Source organism: Balaenoptera acutorostrata, chromosome 12 (assembly GCF_949987535.1).
Source record: "Balaenoptera acutorostrata chromosome 12, mBalAcu1.1, whole genome shotgun sequence".
Classification (NCBI taxonomy): Eukaryota; Metazoa; Chordata; class Mammalia; order Artiodactyla; family Balaenopteridae; genus Balaenoptera; species Balaenoptera acutorostrata.
In genome coordinates this window covers 62610283-62627521 of record NC_080075.1, presented here as the reverse complement: position 1 = coordinate 62627521, position 17239 = coordinate 62610283, and the positions used below count along the sequence as shown (strand labels likewise).

At 39.8% G+C, this 17239-nt stretch overlaps 2 protein-coding genes across 6 annotated transcripts in view; one reads left to right on the top strand and one right to left on the bottom strand.

The window, feature by feature from the left end:
* The window catches only part of DHX57 (DExH-box helicase 57), a 61289-nt gene extending 49732 nt beyond the window's left edge, over window positions 1-11557 (bottom strand). The window contains exon 1 of one of the 5 annotated variants that reach the window (XM_007167135.3): window positions 11474-11557. Coding sequence is in view for 2 of the 5 variants with exons in the window: in XM_057558163.1 (XP_057414146.1) it covers window positions 11340-11351 (12 nt within the window). In the remaining 3 variants the exon portion in view is untranslated. Of the gene's footprint in view, window positions 1-10948; window positions 11244-11339; window positions 11442-11473 lie in introns of those variants that run through there. The other 4 variants (XM_057558165.1, XM_057558163.1, XM_007167134.3 and 1 more) reach the window with 4 other exon arrangements.
* A 21-nt stretch (window positions 11558-11578) lies between these two features.
* Window positions 11579-16913, top strand: MORN2 (MORN repeat containing 2; the record flags this gene model as incomplete). The annotated part of the gene is made up of 5 exons (XM_007167133.2): window positions 11579-11702; window positions 13835-13885; window positions 14313-14419; window positions 15146-15282; window positions 16681-16913. Coding segments are annotated over 5 exons (522 nt in total), but the record flags the coding sequence as incomplete, so codon positions are not given.
* Window positions 16914-17239: the final 326 nt, after the last annotated feature.

The window sequence follows — 17239 nt, the reverse complement described above, 5'->3', positions numbered from 1 at the left end:
GTGGTGCTGGGAAAATTGGACAGCTACATGTAAAAGTATGAAATTAGAACACTCCCTGACACCATACACAAAAATAAACTCAAAATGGATTAAAGACCTAAGTGTAAGGCCAGACACTATCAAACTCTTAGAGGAAAACATAGGCAGAACACTCTATGACATAAATCACAGCAAGATCCTTTTTGACCCAGCTCCTAGAGAAATGGAAATAAAAACAAAAATAAACAAATGGGACCTAATGAAACTTCAAAGCTTTTGCACAGCAAAGGAAACCATAAACAAGACCAAAAGACAACCCTCAGAATGGGAGAAAATATTTGCAAATGAAGCAACTGACAAAGGATTAATCTCCAAGATTTAAAAGCAGCTCATGCAGCTCAATAACAAAAAAACAAACAACCCAATCCAAAAATGGGCAGAAGACCTAAATAGACATTTCTCCAAAGAAGATATACAGATGGCCAACAGACACATGAAAGAATGCTCAACATCATTAATCATTAGAGAAATGCAAATCAAAACTACAATGAGGTATCATCTCACACCAGTCAGAATGGCCATCATCAAAAAATCTAGAAACAATAAATGCTGGAGAGGGTGTGGAGAAAAGGGAACACTCTTGCACTGTTGGTGGGAATGTAAATGGATACAGCCACTATGGAGAACAGTATGGAGGTTCCTTAAAAAACTAAAAATAGAACTACCATATGACCCAGCAATCCCACTACTGGGCATATACCCTGAGAAAACCATAATTCAAAAAGAGTCATGTACCAAAATGTTCATTGCAGCTCTATTTACAATAGCCAGGACATGGAAGCAACCTAAGTGTCCATCATCAGATGAATGGATAAAGAAGATGTGGCACATATATACAATGGAATATTACTCAGCCATAAAAAGAAATGAAATGGAGGTATTTGTAATGAGGTGGATGGAGTTAGAGTCTGTCATACAGAGTGAAGTAAGTCAGAAAGAGAAAAATAAATACAGTATGCTAACACATATATATGGAATCTAAGGGAAAAAAAAAAGGTCATGAAGAACCTAGTGGCAAGACGGGAATAAAGACACAGACCTACTAGAGAATGGACTTGAGGATATGGGGAGGGGGAGGGGTGAGATGTGACAGGGTGAGAGAGTGTCATGGACATATATACACTACCAAATGTAAAATAGATAGCTAGTGGGAAGCAGCCGCATAGCACAGGGAGATCAGCTCGGTGCTTTGTGACCACCTAGAGAGGTGGGATAGTGAGGGTGGGAGGGAGGGAGATGCAAGAGGGAAGAGATATGGGAACATATGTATATGTATAACTGATTCACTTTGATATAAAGCAGAAACTAACACACCATTGTAAAGCAATTATACTCCAATAAAGATGTTTAAAAAAAAAATCTATAGTAGATACATAAAAGATAATGAGGAAGGAATCAAAGCATACCACTACAGAAGATCATCAAATCACAAAGGAAGACAGCAAGAGAGAAAGAAAGAAACAAAGGATCTATAAAACACCCAGGAAACAACGATCAAAATGGCAATAGTGGGCCTCCCTGGTGGCGCAGTGGTTGAGAATCTGCCTGCTAATGCAGGGGACACAGGTTTGAGCCCTGGTCTGGGAAGATCCCACATGCCGTGGAGCAACTAGGCCCGTGAGCCACAACTACTGAGCCTGCGCGTCTGGAGCCTGTGCTCCGCAACAAGAGAGGCCACGATAGTGAGAGGCCTGCACAGGCCCGCGCACCGCGATGAAGAGTGGCCCCCACTTGCTGCAACTAGAGAAAGCCCTAGCACAGAAACGAAGACCCAACATAGCAATCAATCAATCAATCAATCAATCAATCTTTAAAAAAAAAATGGCAATAGTAAGCCCTTACCTATCAATGATCACTTTAAATGTAAATGGACTAAATTCGCCCATCAAAATACACAGAGTACCTGAATGGATTAAAAAACAACACTCAGGACTTCCCTGGCGGTGCAGTGGTTAAGAATCCACCTGCCAATGCAGGGGACACAGGTTCAAGCCCTGGTCTGGGAAGATTCCACATGCTGCGGAACAACTAAGCCCATGCGCCACAACTACTGAGCCTGTGCTCTAGAGCCCGCAAGCCACAACTACTGAGCCTGTATGCTACAACTACTGAAGCCCTCGTGCCTAGAGCCTGTGCTCCGCAACAAGAGAAGCCACCGTTATGAGAAGCCCACGCACCACAACAAAGAGTAGACCCCGCTCGCCGCAACTAGAGAAAGCCTGCATGCAGCAACAAAGACCCAATGCAGTCAAAAATAAATAAATAAAAATAAATTTTAAAAAGTTAAAAAAAAAAAACAAGACTCAACTACATGCTGCCTGCAACAGAATCACTTCAGCTTTAAAGACACACATAGACTGAAACTGAAGTATGTAAAAGACAGTAAATGCACATGGAAACCAAAAGACAGCAGGGGTAGCTATACTTAGACAAAATAGCCTTTAAGTCAAATGCTGTAACAAGAGACAAAGAAGATCATCATATAACGATAAAGGGGTCAATTCATCAAGGGAATCTAACAATTGTAAGTATTTATGCTCCCAACATCAGAGCACCTAAATATATACAGCAAATATTAACATAATTGAAGAGAGAAATAGACATCAACACAATAATAATAAGGGACTTTAATACCACACTTTCAACAATGGTCATATCATCCAGAAAGAAAAATCAGTAAAGAAATATTGGACTTGAACTATAATTTAAGCCAAATGGACCAGCAGACATACACAGAACATTCCATTCAAAGCAGGAGACTACATTTTCTTCTCAAATGCACATGAAATATTCTCCAGGATAGATCATATCTTAGGCTATAAAACAAGTCTTGACAAACTTAAGAAGACTGAAATCAGATCAAGCATCTTTTCTAACCACAATGGTATGAAACTAGAAATCAATAACAGAAGGAAAACTGGAAAACTCATAAATATGTGGACATTAAAAAACATGCTCCTGAACAACCAATGGGTCAAAGACAAAATCAAGACGGAAATTTTAAAATATCTTCAAACAATTGAAAGTGGAAACACAACATACCAAAACTTACGGGATGCAGCAAAAGGAGTTCTAAGAGGACAGTTTAAAGCAATAAATGCCTACATTACGAAAAAGAAAAGATCTCAAATAATCCATCTAAATTTACACCTCAGGGAACCAGAAAAAGAAGAACAAACTAAGGCCAAACTAAGCCAAAATAACTACACCCAAACTAAGTCCAAAGTTAGTAGTATGCATAATAGGAGCACCAGAAGGATGGGGGTGGGGAGAAGAGAGAAAAGAGCAGAAAAAATATTAAAAGAAATAAGAGCAGAAGACTTCTCAAATTTATTGAAAGACAATAACCTACACAGCCAGGAAGCTCTAAGGAGTCCAAGTAGGATACACCCATAGATCCCTAAACAGACACAGTATGTAAATACGCTGAAAGTTAAAGACAAGGAGAAATCTTGAAAGCATTTAGAGAAAAACAACTTGACACTTACAGGTATAAACCCAGTAAGATTAACAGTTGATTTTCTGGCAGAAACGATGGAGGCCAGAAGGCAGTGACATAATACATTCAAAGGACTTAAAGAAAAGAACTGTCAACCAATAATCCTATATCCAGAAAAGCTATCTTTCAAGAATGGAGGTGAAATTAAAAGTTTCTCAGATAAAAGCAGAGAATTTGTTGACAGCAGACCTGCTTTACAAAAAAATACTAAAGGAAGCTCTTCAAGCTGAAGCAAGTGACCCTAGATGATAACTGGAATCCACACAAAAAACAAGAAGCACCAATAAAGGTAATTGTGTAATTACCAAAAAACCCAAAAAACAAAAACAACCCCCTCCCCTCAAAGCCAACAAAACAGTGTAAATGTATATTTTTCTCCTTTCTTCACATAACCAATTTAAAAAGCAACTGTATAAAATAATATGTACATAATGTAATATTGGACCTGTGATGTATAGAAATGTAATATATTTGCTAATAACAGAACAAAGCAGATCAGTGGGAGCATAGTTGTACTGGGTTAAGAAAATGACTACAGATGGTAAAGCAATAACTATAACAATGTACAGTTGGGGAAGCAACCTAAGTACCCATTGACAGATGAATGGATAAAGAAGATGTGGTATAGATACACAATGGAATATTACTCAGCCATAAAAAAGAATGAAATAATGCCATTAGCAACAACATGGATGGACCTAGAGATTATCATACTAAGTGAAGTAAGTCAGACAGAGAAAGACAAATATCACATGATATTGCTTTATAAGGAATCTAAAAAAAAATGATACAAATGAACTTATTTACAAAACAGAAATGGACTCACAGACATAAAAAATAAACTTATGGTTACCAAAGGGGGATGGGGGGGAGAGGTAAATTAGGAGTTTTGGATTAAAATATACACACTACTATATATAAAATAGATAAGCAATAAGGACCTATTGTATAGCACAGGGAACTATACTCAGTATCTTATAATAACCTATAATGGAAAAGAATCTAAAAAAGAATATAAATACACACACACACACACACACACACACACACACACACACGTATAACTAAATCACTTTGCTGTACACCTGAAACTAACACATTTTAAACCAACTACATTTCAATATAAAAAATAGAAAAGAATGTACACTTGGGTTTGTAATATTAATAGATATAATATGTGTAACAATAATACTGCAAAAAGGAAGGGAAAGGAATACAGCTGTATGAGAGTAACATTTCAATACACTACTAAAATTGAGCTAGTATAAATGTGAAGCTGATTCTGATATGTCAAGATGTACAAGATAAACCCTTGGGCAGTCACTAAAAAACAAAACAAAAACTCAAAAAAAAATCGTGAAAAAAATCATTAAAGAAATTAAAATACTGAATTAGAAAATGTTCATTTAATGATAATGCAAAAGAAAGCAGTAAAGTAGGAACAGAGAAACAAAATAGACGAGACATACAGACAACAAAAAGTAGAAGGGTAATTGTAAATTCCACTATACCAACATTAAATGTGAATGGATTGGACAATTCAATCAAAAGACAAATTATCAGACTGTATAAAAACAAGAACCAACTATATGCTATCACTTTAAATTCAAAGATACAAATAAATGAAAAGTAAAAGGATGGAAAAAGAAAAATCATGCAAACAGCAACCACAAGAAAGCTGGAATGACTATGCTAATATCAGACGAAATAGACTTTAAAGCAAAAAATGTTGTTAGAGATAAAGAAGGACATTTCATAATGATAAGAGAGTCAAGGGCTTCCCTGGTGGCGCAGTGGTTGAGAATCTGCCTGCTAATGCAGGGGACACGGGTTCGAGCCCTGGTCTGGGAAGATCCCACATGCCACGGAGCAGCTGGGCCCGTGAGCCACAATTGCTGAGCCTGCGCGTCTGGAGCCTGTGCCCCGCGACGGGAGGGGCCGCGCGATAGAGAAAGGCCCGCGCACCGCGATGAAGAGCGGTCCCCGCACCGCGATGAAGAGTGGCCCCCGCTTGCCGCAACTGGAGAAAGCCCTCGCACGAACCGAAGACCCAACACAGTCAAAAATAAATAAATAAATAAATTAATTAATTAAAAAAAAAAAAAAAAAAAAGAGAGTCAATCCATGAGGAAGATATTAACAATTACAAATATATTGCACCTAATAACAGAGCACCAGAATACATAAAGCAACAACTGACAGAAATGAACAGAGAGGACTTCTGTGGTGGTGCAGTGGGTAAGAATCCACCTGCCAATGCAGGGGACACGGGTTTGAGCCCTGGTCCAGGAAGATCCCACATGCCATGGAGCAACTAAGCCCGTGCACCGCAACTACTGAGCCTGCATGCCACAACTACTGAAGCCTGTGTGCCCTAGAGCCCACGCGGCGCAACTACTGAGCCCACGCACCGCAACTACTGAAGCCCACAAGCTCTAGGGCCTGCGTGCTGCAACTACTGAAGTCCGTGCGCCTAGAGCCCGTGCTCCGCAACAAGAGAAGCCACTGCAATGAGAAGCCCGCGCACCACAACGAAGAGTAACCCCTGCTTGCGGCAACTAGAGAAAGCCTGCGCACAGCAACGAAGACCCAGTGCAGCCAAAAAAAAAAAAAAAAAAAGAAGAAGAAGAAATGAACAGAGAAATAGACAATGCCTAACAGTAGGAAACTTCAATACCCACTTTCAACAATGGTAGAGAACAACTACTGTAAGTCCCCTACATACGAACAAGTTCTGTTCTGAGAGCTCATTCATAAGTCCAATTTGTTCGTAAGTCCAACAAGATTAGCCTAGGTACCCAACTAACACAATCGGCTATATACTGCTGCTTTTACACTTGCTTCCGGACATCCTGGGCTTGAAATAAAGATACTGTACTATTGTACTCTATACAGTACTGTACAGTAAAGTACACAAAAGCACAACCACTTGTAGAGGATGCACACGTGACGATGTTCGTCAGACACATGAGCTAACTTACGTGATTGGACATGCAAACACATGTTCACATCTTTGAAACTTCACAACTTGAAGGTTCGTATGTAGGGGACTTACTGTAGACAGAAGATCAATAAAGAAATAGAAGACTTGAAACACAGTATAAACCAACTAGACCTAAGAGACATCTACAGAACACTCTACCCAATAAAAATATACATTTTCCTTATGTGTATAAGGAAAATTTTCCAGGATAGACCATATGCTAGGCTATAAAAAAAACCTCAATAAATTTCAAAAGACAGAAATGATACAAAGTATGTTTTGCAACCACAGCGGAATGAAATTTGAAATCAAAAGCAGGGAAATATCTGGGAAACTCACAAACATGTAGAAATTAAACTAGGTCTCTTGATATTCCTTTCTTCAAAATCCTTCATAATTATTCATATTTATTGTTTCTTTTATGTTTATCTTCCCGCCTCCCCAGAAGCTGAAGGCAAGAATTATGTCTATTTTGATTACCAATGTACCTCTAACTCAGTGTCTGGCATATAGAAGAAATTCAATATGTATTTGAAGAATGGCTGAAGGTTGAATAAATGACTGATATGAGAATGGAGATTCATTCATTTATTTATTCATTCCACAAATATTTATTAAGCACTTATTATGTGCCAAGTCCTAGGGATATAACAGCAAAGACGACAAAAGTTCCTGCCTCATGAAGCTTATCCTCTAGAGAGTAAGACAGACAATAAATAAATACATAATATCAGTTAAGTGCTATGAAGAAAATGAAAAACTCTGAGAGTGTTATTTTAGATAGAGCGGTCGAGTTAGAGTGGCCATCTTTCTGATCATATTGAGCAGACACCTGAACATTCAGAAAATGAGTCATGAAATATTTGTGAAAAGTACATTGTAAGCAGAAGCAACAGTAGGTGAAAAGGGGCCAAGTCCAGAACATCTTCAATGCACTGGGCTGGATGAACAGTAAGGAGTCTGGTGGGTCTGCAATATAGTGAGCAAAGGAGATGAGGTCAGAAAGTAGACGGCCATGTAGGTCCTGGGAAGAACTTTGAATTTTATTCTAAATATAATAGAAAGTCACTAGAGAGCAGAGGCAAAAGCTTGGTATGACTGACTTAGATTTTAAAACAATTACTCTAAAAAGGGAACCCTCCTACACTGTTGGTGGGAATGTAAATTGGTAGAGCCACTATGGAGAACAGCATGGAGGTTCCTTAAAAAACTAAAAATAGAGCTACCATATGATCCCGCAATCCCACCACTGGGCATATATCCATAGAAAAACATGGTTAGAAAGGATACAGGCACCCCAATGTTCACTGCAGCACTGTTTACAATAGCCAAGACATGAAAGCAACTTAAATGTCTATCGACAGATGAATGGATAAAGAAGATGTGGTACACATATACAATGGAATATTACTCAGCCATTAAAAAGAATGAAATAATGTAGGGGACTCTCCTGGTGGTCTAGTCGTTAAGACTCCGTGCTCCCAACGCAGGGGGTCCGAGTTCGATCCCTGGTCAGGGAACTAGATCCTGCATGCTGCAACTAAGAGCCTGCATGCTGCAACTAAAAGAGCCCACATGTCACAGCTAAAGATCTCACATGCCGCAACTAAAGATCCCACATGCTGCAACGAAGATCCCATGTGCTACAACTAAGACCCAGCACAGCCAGATAAACAAATAAATAAATATTAAAAAAAAAAAGAATGAAATAATGCCATTTGCAGCAACATGGATGGACCTGGAGATTACCATAGTAAGTGAAGTAAGTCAGACAGAGAAAGACAAATAAATGATATGGCTTATATGCGGAATCTTAAAAAAAAAAAGATACAAATGAACTTATTTACAAAACAGAAACATACTCACAGACTTAGAGAACATCACAGCCTTAGAGAACAAACTTATGGTTACCAGGAGGGAAGGGCTGGGGGGAGGGATAGACTGGGAGCTTGGGATTGACATATACACACTGCTGTATTTAAAATAGATAACCAGGGACTTCCCGGCCGTCCAGTGGTTGAGACTTCACCTTCCAATGCAGGGGGTGTGGGTTCGATCCCTGGTTGGGGAGCTAAGATCTCACATGCCTTGCAGCCAAAAAACCAAAACATAAAACGGAAGCAATATTGTAACAAATTCAATAAAGACTTTAAAAATGGTCCGCATCAATAAAGTCTGTAAAAAATAAAATAAGATAAAATAGGTAACCAACAAGGACTTACTGTATAGCACAGGGAACTCTGCTCAATATTCTGTAATAACCTAAATGGGAAAAGAATTTGAAAAAGAATAGATACGTGTATATATATATATATATATATATATATAACTGAATCACTTTGCTGTACACCTGAAACTAACACAACATTGTTAATCAAATATACTCCAATAGAAAATAAAAATTTTTTAAAACTTCAGATTTACATTAAAATTATCTAGAAAAAAGTAAAAAAAAAAAAATTACTCTAGCTGTTTTGTGAAGAATAAAAAGTCTTTAGGGAGGTGAGGAGAACCAGGAGGCCAGTTAGAAACTACTGCAGTTGTTCAGTCTGGAGATAAAAAACAAAACAAACAAACAAAAAAAACACAGTGAGATGGACTAGGGTGGGAGCAAGTGGAGCTGAAAAGTGGCCATAGATTCTCAATGTATTTTAACAGTAGATGAATTAGATGCAAGGTATGAGAGAGAAGTGTCTAGAATTACTGTAAGATTTTAGGGCCTAGATTAACTAGGTGAATAGGGGTCCTGTGCTCAGCCATGTGATCAAAATGGGAATAGTGGGGAGGAAAAGATACGGGGAGTGTCACAAGTTCAGAATGAATGTTACATTTGAGATGTCTTCTAGATATTCAAATGGAGATATGTAGAAGGTATTAATAGTTGGAAATACAAGTCTGCATTGAGGGGAAAGGTAAGATTTTTCATTTACTTCTCTAAAACTCCTGTAAGTTAAATATTATTTTCTATATTTTATAGCAGAGGAAACTAGAGTAACAGATAAATTACATGACTTGTCTAATGTCACCAACTATAGAAGCAAAGTCTGGAGCCAGGGTTTGAAACAATCCATTCGACTCCAAAGCTGAAATTCTTTCCCCCATATTTCCCTCTTACCCCCCAAACATGTACTTTGTATCTTCAATTCAAAACTTAGTGTTGGGACTTCCCTGGTGGTCCAGTGATTAAGAATCCACCTTCCAGGGCTTCCCTGGTGGCGCAGTGGTTGAGAGTCCACCTGCCAATGCAGGGGACACGGGTTCGAGCCCTGGTCCAGGAAGATCCCACATGCCGTGGAGCAACTAAGCCCGTGCACCACAACTACTGAGCCTGCGCTCTAGAGCCCACGTGCCACAACTACTGAAGCCCACTGCACCTAGAGCCTGTGCTCCACAACAAGAGGAGCCACCGCAGTGAGAAGCCCGCACACCGCAACGAACAGTAGCCCCCGTTCGCCGCAACTAGAGAAAGCCACGCGCAGCAACGAAGACCCAACACAGCCAAAAATAAATTTATTAAAAAAAAAAAAAAAAAAAGAATCCACCTTCCAATGCAGGGCACACGGGTTCGATCCCTGGTCAGGGAACTAAGATCCCACATGCCACGGGGCAACTAAGCCCATGTGCCACAACTACTGACCCCACACGCCGCAATGAAAGATCCCATGTGCCACAACTAAGACCTGATGCAGCTAAATAAATAAATAAAACAAGAAAACAAAACAACAAAACTTACTGTTAAGCCATCCCCCCCTGTGATTTGTGCCTGGGTCTTAATTTGTAAAGGTGACTGAGTGCTGACACAGAGAGATCAATACCACTGAAAGAAAAGTTTAATGTTATTTACAACTCCCCTAGAAAGGAGAGGCATGCCATGCCACGGCGGGCCACAGGGGGAAGCACCAGTGCCAGGAGGAGGCAGAAAGGAACAAGAGTAAGGCATAGGCTGTAGCCTTTCTTGGGTTTTTCACGGGAAAGGCGAGGCCGGGCAGGGTAATCAGTTTAGGATTGGCTAGTTTGAGTAATTCCCACAGACTCTGAGGCATAGGGTACCTGGCCCCAGTCTGATTTAGGGCAGGTGAACTACTAGCGTGGTGGTTAGACAAAGGAGGTGGTTGGAAGTAAGGATGCAGGATTGGTTGTTTTGCATATGAAAGGCGTGTTCACAGGTTAATTGTTAATTAGCTAGCCCTGGGAATGGCAGTTTCTTCCCGGCCAGGTAGGCCCACAAGATGCCAAAACATCATAAATCCATTTAGTCTGGGAAGATTCCAACTATCTTTGTTCACCGTGGACACAGGAACCTAAGTTTGGCTGGAAGAGTATCCTTTGTTTCACATCCAAGTTTGGCTCCCAGGAACAGAATCACCAAGCTGGGCGCTGAAAACTGACCACAAACCATTGCCCTCCTAGGCAAATCTCTGACTCACCCCATATATCCAGCTCCTTGCAGATACCCAGACCTGGTACCTTTCTTCCAGCACACATCGCAGCAAATCCTCTCCCCAAATAGCCACCCATTGGAGATGGAGACAGAGACAGGAAACGAAACCTGAGCCCCTCCAATTCCACCCTTTATCCCGCTCCGAGCCTGAATTCAGCTCCCCCGCCTCCAGCCTGAGCGTGGACAGCCTCAGCTGCCGACTCCCGCCGGGCCCGGTCCTAGGGCCTGGGATCCTAATGCTCCAGGCTCACCGGCCCCAGCCAGACAGGCTGTATCCCACCGGGCCGGGAGGCTCCTCAGACCCTGACCACTCCGGGAGAGGGAGTCGGTAGAAGGGTCCGCACACTGACTACTGGGGCGACGCGCAGACCACGCACACGGAAATACATCTCTCACACGCGGCAGGGGAGGCCGCCCCGGGCTCGCAGCGCTGCTTCCCGGGGCGTCTGTTAGGACGCGGCTCCCAGCGGCCAGGGCCCCCGCCGGGCGCCGCCACCCACCGGGACCTCACCTGGAGCAGCTCCGCAGCGGCCCAGCTGTAGCGGCCCAGCCCTGACGCCTTCTGATTGGCTCAACCTCGGGCCCTTGCCTATTCGCTTCCGGGTGAGAGGTGCCTGGTCGCCCTAGCAACCAAGTCGCAGTTTGCGCTGAGCTACTGCTTCCTTCCCTCCAGGCCACAGAGCTGGCGGCCCAGGGGGAATCGCAGAGTCCAGAAAATCTCTCCAGCACCCCTGTGTCGAGTGAGTGTCCCATCCTCCCAACGCCCCTTTAAGTAGAACTCGCACTGAGCCGGAGCTCGGCCCCTGGCAACTCCGGTACGGGTGTGACATATTTCCTGAGCGTCTACACAGCTGGTGGGATGGGGGCGCGGAGAACCCGTGCTGTGGGAATCTGGAGACCTGGATTCTACCTCTCATTCGGCCGTCGATTCGCTGTTGTGACACCTTAGGGAAGTGCCAGCGTCTCTGGTTTCAGTTTCCTCTCTGTTGCCAGTCTCGATCCCTTAGGTTCCCTCCCTCTAGCTCTAACTGTCCAAAGTTTCGGATGTGGAACCATTTAAGGGCAATTGAAACAGTTCGGTTTCTTGTATGATCACGTTTAGTGCTCTGCTTAGTAAGCCTTTAACGATTGCTTCCCAAGTGCCACTCATTCACTAAACTTTCAGTTCCTACCAGTAAGTACTAAGCACTGAGCTGGACACTAGGGTGGGAAAAGAGATTTAACTAATCTCTTAGTTAAAGAGGCCCAGAGGAGTGGAGTGTGAGAAGGGACTCCGGCACAAAAGCGTTATTTTAATAGGGCCCTAAGTACTACACTAGGGATAGACCTCCTGGGGGCTCCTGGAGGAGTCTGGGGGTGAGGGGAGATATGAAAGGCCTTGTCAGGTGATATCTCTGTTTTCCTTTATGCCTCTTTCTGGGAAAAATTTTCAACCTTGTGTTCCAGTTCACTAATTTACTTTTCAACGGTATTCATTCTGCTATTCAGCCTAAAGAGGTTTATTTCAACAATTATATTATTCATTTCCTAGATTGCTAATTATTTTTTCATAAGCATCCACTCCTGTCTCAAGGCTGCTATACCCTCCCTTTCTCTCTGATGATGTTTAAGTCTTCTGCCTATTGTGTTATTAGCTCTGTTTCCTCAGAGGGGATGAGCTTTCAGCCTTTCTCAACTGTCACTCATTAATTTTTCAATTAAAAAGATCAGTTCTCTTGTCCCACCCACAGAGATTCTGATTCAGCAGTGTGGAAGGGCGTAGGAACTTGTAAAGCATCCCAGATGATTCTAATGGATGGCCACACTTTGAGTAACATTCTAGTAGACTATTGTCCTAGAAGTTATAGTTTACTTATCTTCACATACGTTTTCTTCAGTATTGGCAAAAATTAGTTTCTAATGTTTTAGTCCACTAAATGTCCCAGGGCTCTGAGGCATAGATTCCACCCCACCCGCCATCCCCCAGGCCTGCGGTTGTCTTTGTCCCTTTTTCACCTGGTCTCCATTCCAATCTCATTCTGTTTGGACCCCACTCCCTCCCCCACCCCTTCTCACTTACTATCTTTCTTTATTTTCTATTTCCTTCCACTGCCAAATCAGAGATTGTTCACTCTACCTTACCTCTGTGAGACAATCAATAGATCATATACCCAAGAGAAATAAAAACATATGTCCACACAAAAAATTATACATGAATGTTCATAGCATTATTCATAACAGCCAAAACTGGAAACAACCCAACTGGCCATCAACTGATGAATAGATAAACACAATGCGTTATTTTTGTAGCATGGACTATTCGGCAATAAAAAGTGGTGAAATACTGATACATGCTACAACATGGATGAACCTTGAAGCTAAGTAAAAGAAGTTAATCACAAAGGACCACATATTGTATGATTCCATTTCTATGAACTATCTAGAATACACCAGTACCATAGAGACAGAGAGTAGATTAGTGGTTGCCAGGGGTTGGGTGAGTTTTAGGGTAATGGAGAGTAACTGCTAATATGTACAGGATTTCTTTTGGGGGTGATTAAAATATTGAAAAATTAGATTGTGGTGACAGTTACACAACTCTGAGTATGCTAAAAAAATGAATTTTGTATACTTTTAAAGGGTAACTTTGGTGGTATGTGAATGATATATTAATAAAGCTGTTATAATAAACAAGTAAAAATTGATCATCTAGACAAAATCATTTATTTCCCCAGGACCCTACACTAGACTATGGAAATGCCAAGTAATCATGATATGCTTGTGATCATATGAAGTGAGTCTATTTGGTTAGCTCTTGAAGCAAATATGTTATAGGTCTTACGATGTAAAAATATTTAAGCTTATGCGACTTTTCTGAAATCTTTTAAAACAGCTCCAGAAGTATTTAAGATAAACTTTATATTTCCAAATGGAGACAAGTATGGTAAGCATACATTTCAATTACTTTTTTCTATATAGACTAAAATTAAATAGCTTAAGGGTACAAAATTGAGACTGTTACACTTTATAAAACTACTACTGAGATATTAACTCCATTAAACAAAATAACATAGAAATACTAATGGAGGAACAGATTTTAAATCTAAACTCTAATGTTATGTATAGACAGTGTGCCTTGGAAAGCTATGGGAGGGCCATAGCCATATGTCAATCTTGTGGGCCTCTGAGTGTCAATGATTACAAGACCTAGGTCCATGGAGCTCCTCATCTCTGGTCTCATCAATTTCAGTGCTAGGAAGCCAAAGAGACCCATAGGGGATGCAGTTCTGATTAAGCCTGAACATAACTATTTTATTACTTAGTCAAACAGGGTTCCCTTTTATAATCTTCAGTATTTCTCTCTTGTTTAGATGGGGATTGTACAAGAACATCTTCTGGAATCTTTGAGAGAAATGGAATAGGTATTCATACCACTCCTAATGGGATTGTCTACACAGGAAGCTGGAAAGATGACAAGGTATTATTGTTGTTTTGAACATTGACAGTGGATAAGTAACTCTATTGGTTAAATGGTTCCAGGCATTTCACCATTAATCAAAAAACACATATGAGTAGACCATGCAATAAAAATAACAAATGATTATATTTAACATATATGAAATAAGAATAGTATTAAACTCATGCAGAGAGCTAATTATCATCATTATCATCTTTCTTATTTCCTATTCATTGAGCAAAGTGAACTCATTACATAATTTTCTCATTGAATCCTCATAGCAGCCTCACGAGTCAGATACCATTAATGTTCCTATTTTACAATTGAGGGAAATCAGGCTCAGATTTCTTGCCCAGCTAGTAAGTGATGAAATAAAAATGTGTTCTTGGGTCTGCCTGAATACAAATTTTTGTTCTTAACAACTTCTTTGTGCCATTTCTGGGCTAACTAAACTGGGTGTCCTTTAAGCTTTTTGATATAGTCAAGGTATCTTGAGGACCCCTGTTATTATCATCATGGACCCCCAAGATGTTCAAGTGCCCCCGATCAGAAACATTGACTTGGTGAGTTTCACAGAGAGATACAAAGGACAATGATAAAATGTTATCTTATTTTTGTGAAAATAAAGGATGATACAATGATAGATTAAATAATAACAAAGTAGATGATAGACATATGTGTACATTTTTGAAATGTTCTAGGGAACTGAAGATTAGTTACTGAGGTAATTTCCTTTGTTACAAACAGATGAATGGTTTTGGAAGACTTGAGCATTTTTCAGGAGCAGTATATGAAGGACACTTTAAGGACAATATGTTTCATGGACTGGGGACTTATACATTCCCAACTGGGGCAAAGTACACTGGAAATTTCAATGAAAATAGGTAAGTTTAAAATAAAATGTCATTGTAGTTCTAAAAGAGCCTTTTCAGGCACATTTGCTTAAAAGTTTAGTTAATGCTAAATTTCTTTTGTAATGTATTTAGTTAAAATATATTTATAATATATTTTGGAAAATTTGGGTTATATGTTGGGGAAAAAAATGTTATAAGAGAGGCTAAGGCCATCATGAGCCTCCAAAAGAAAATATCATTCTTGGTGATAATCTAATCTAGACTTTTCATTTATTTCCTCTTGACTTCTGTTCCTATAGAACTTTTTGCAGTCATATTGGAAATGGAAAGCTTGTTGCAATTATTGAGAAAATTTAGGCCAAAAATTATTTTCACTTGAAATATCTTGATAAACTTTTTTTTTAGTTTTAGATTTTATTTTTTCTTCCAGTTTGAGATATAATAGACATACAGCGCTGTATAAATTCAAGGTGTACAGCATAATGATTCGACTTAGGTACATGATGAAGTGATGACCACAGTAAGTGTAGTGAACATTCATCACCTCACATTGACACAAAATAAAAGAAAAAGAAAAAAATATTTTTCCTTGTGATGAGAACTAAGGATTTTCTCTCTTAACAACTTTTACATATAACATACAGCAGTGTTAATTATATTTATCATGTTGTACATCACATCCCTAGTACCTTATTTATCTTGTAACTGGAAGTTTGTACCTTTTGACCACCTTCATCCAAATCCCTACCCCTACCCTCCACCATGTATCTTTACAAGCTTAATCCTCACACCAAATACCATGCCGTGTCATCCAGAGGTTCATGGTTCATTTATAACTACCCCTTTATTATTTCCAGAATTGAAAATGCAACCTAATTGTTATGCAGTGGTTGATACATATTGAGGAGGGTAGAAAGTGTTCACCTATTCTGATGCCAAGTCTGTGATGACAGCATATAAACTTTTCCCACTGCTGTTAATAAAGGGAGAAAACTCTAACCCATGGGATAAAGGTCTGTTTGGTTATGTGAAGTGCATTTTCACCACTCTGAAGAGTCCAGAAAACACCAGCATAGAGCATAGCACCTCAAACATAGTTGAAGGTCAATAAACATTTGTTGAATAAATGAATGAACTAATTAAGCCAGATAACCAATATAAACTTTTCACTTTTTGACTGTTTCGGTCTAAACTAAGCATATGTAATCCTAAAATCTTAGACACCAAAATTTGTATAATGACAAAATTTGTTTGGAATAGTAATTTTTTTTTGTAGGATATGAAAGCAGGATGTCAGGTTTTAAGCCAAAATTTGATAGTGGAAAGATATAATTCTTCAGACATAGTATCTAATATACTGGACAATCATATCTGGACCATAAATTTTGGGTCTCGATTAATGAACACACTTATTTTTTACTATTGCAGGGTGGAAGGTGAAGGACAATATACTGATATCCAAGGACTAGAATGGTGTGGTAACTTTCATTTCACAGCTGCTCCAGGCCTGAGGCTAAAGCTCCACATGTAGATACTCTGCATTGAAGTTTTAATGTGGTAGTTGAAGCTTTTAGTTGTAAGGAAAACAACTAAATGTCATCTGCAGTAACTTCATACACTACCTATACATTGTAATTTTGCCAATAAAACCATCACTCATTTATGCTTTTTTGAACTTTCTTTTGATCATCTTATAATTAGTTTAAATTATGTAGGGACTGCCCTGGCGGTCCAGTGGTTAAGACTCCGTGCTTTCACTGCAGGGCGTGCAGGTTTGATACCTGATCCGGGAACTAAGATCCTGCATGCCACACAGTGTGGCCAAAAAAGGGGGGGGAAAAAAAAGAAAGAAAAGAAAGAAAATAAATTACGTGATTCAATTGAGAGTTTGCTCATTTTAAGAAAAACTATGCAGATCTTGACAAAGTCAATTTCCAATCCTGTGCCTGAGTTTTGTCATCTTTAAAAAGTATATCTGGGCTTCCCT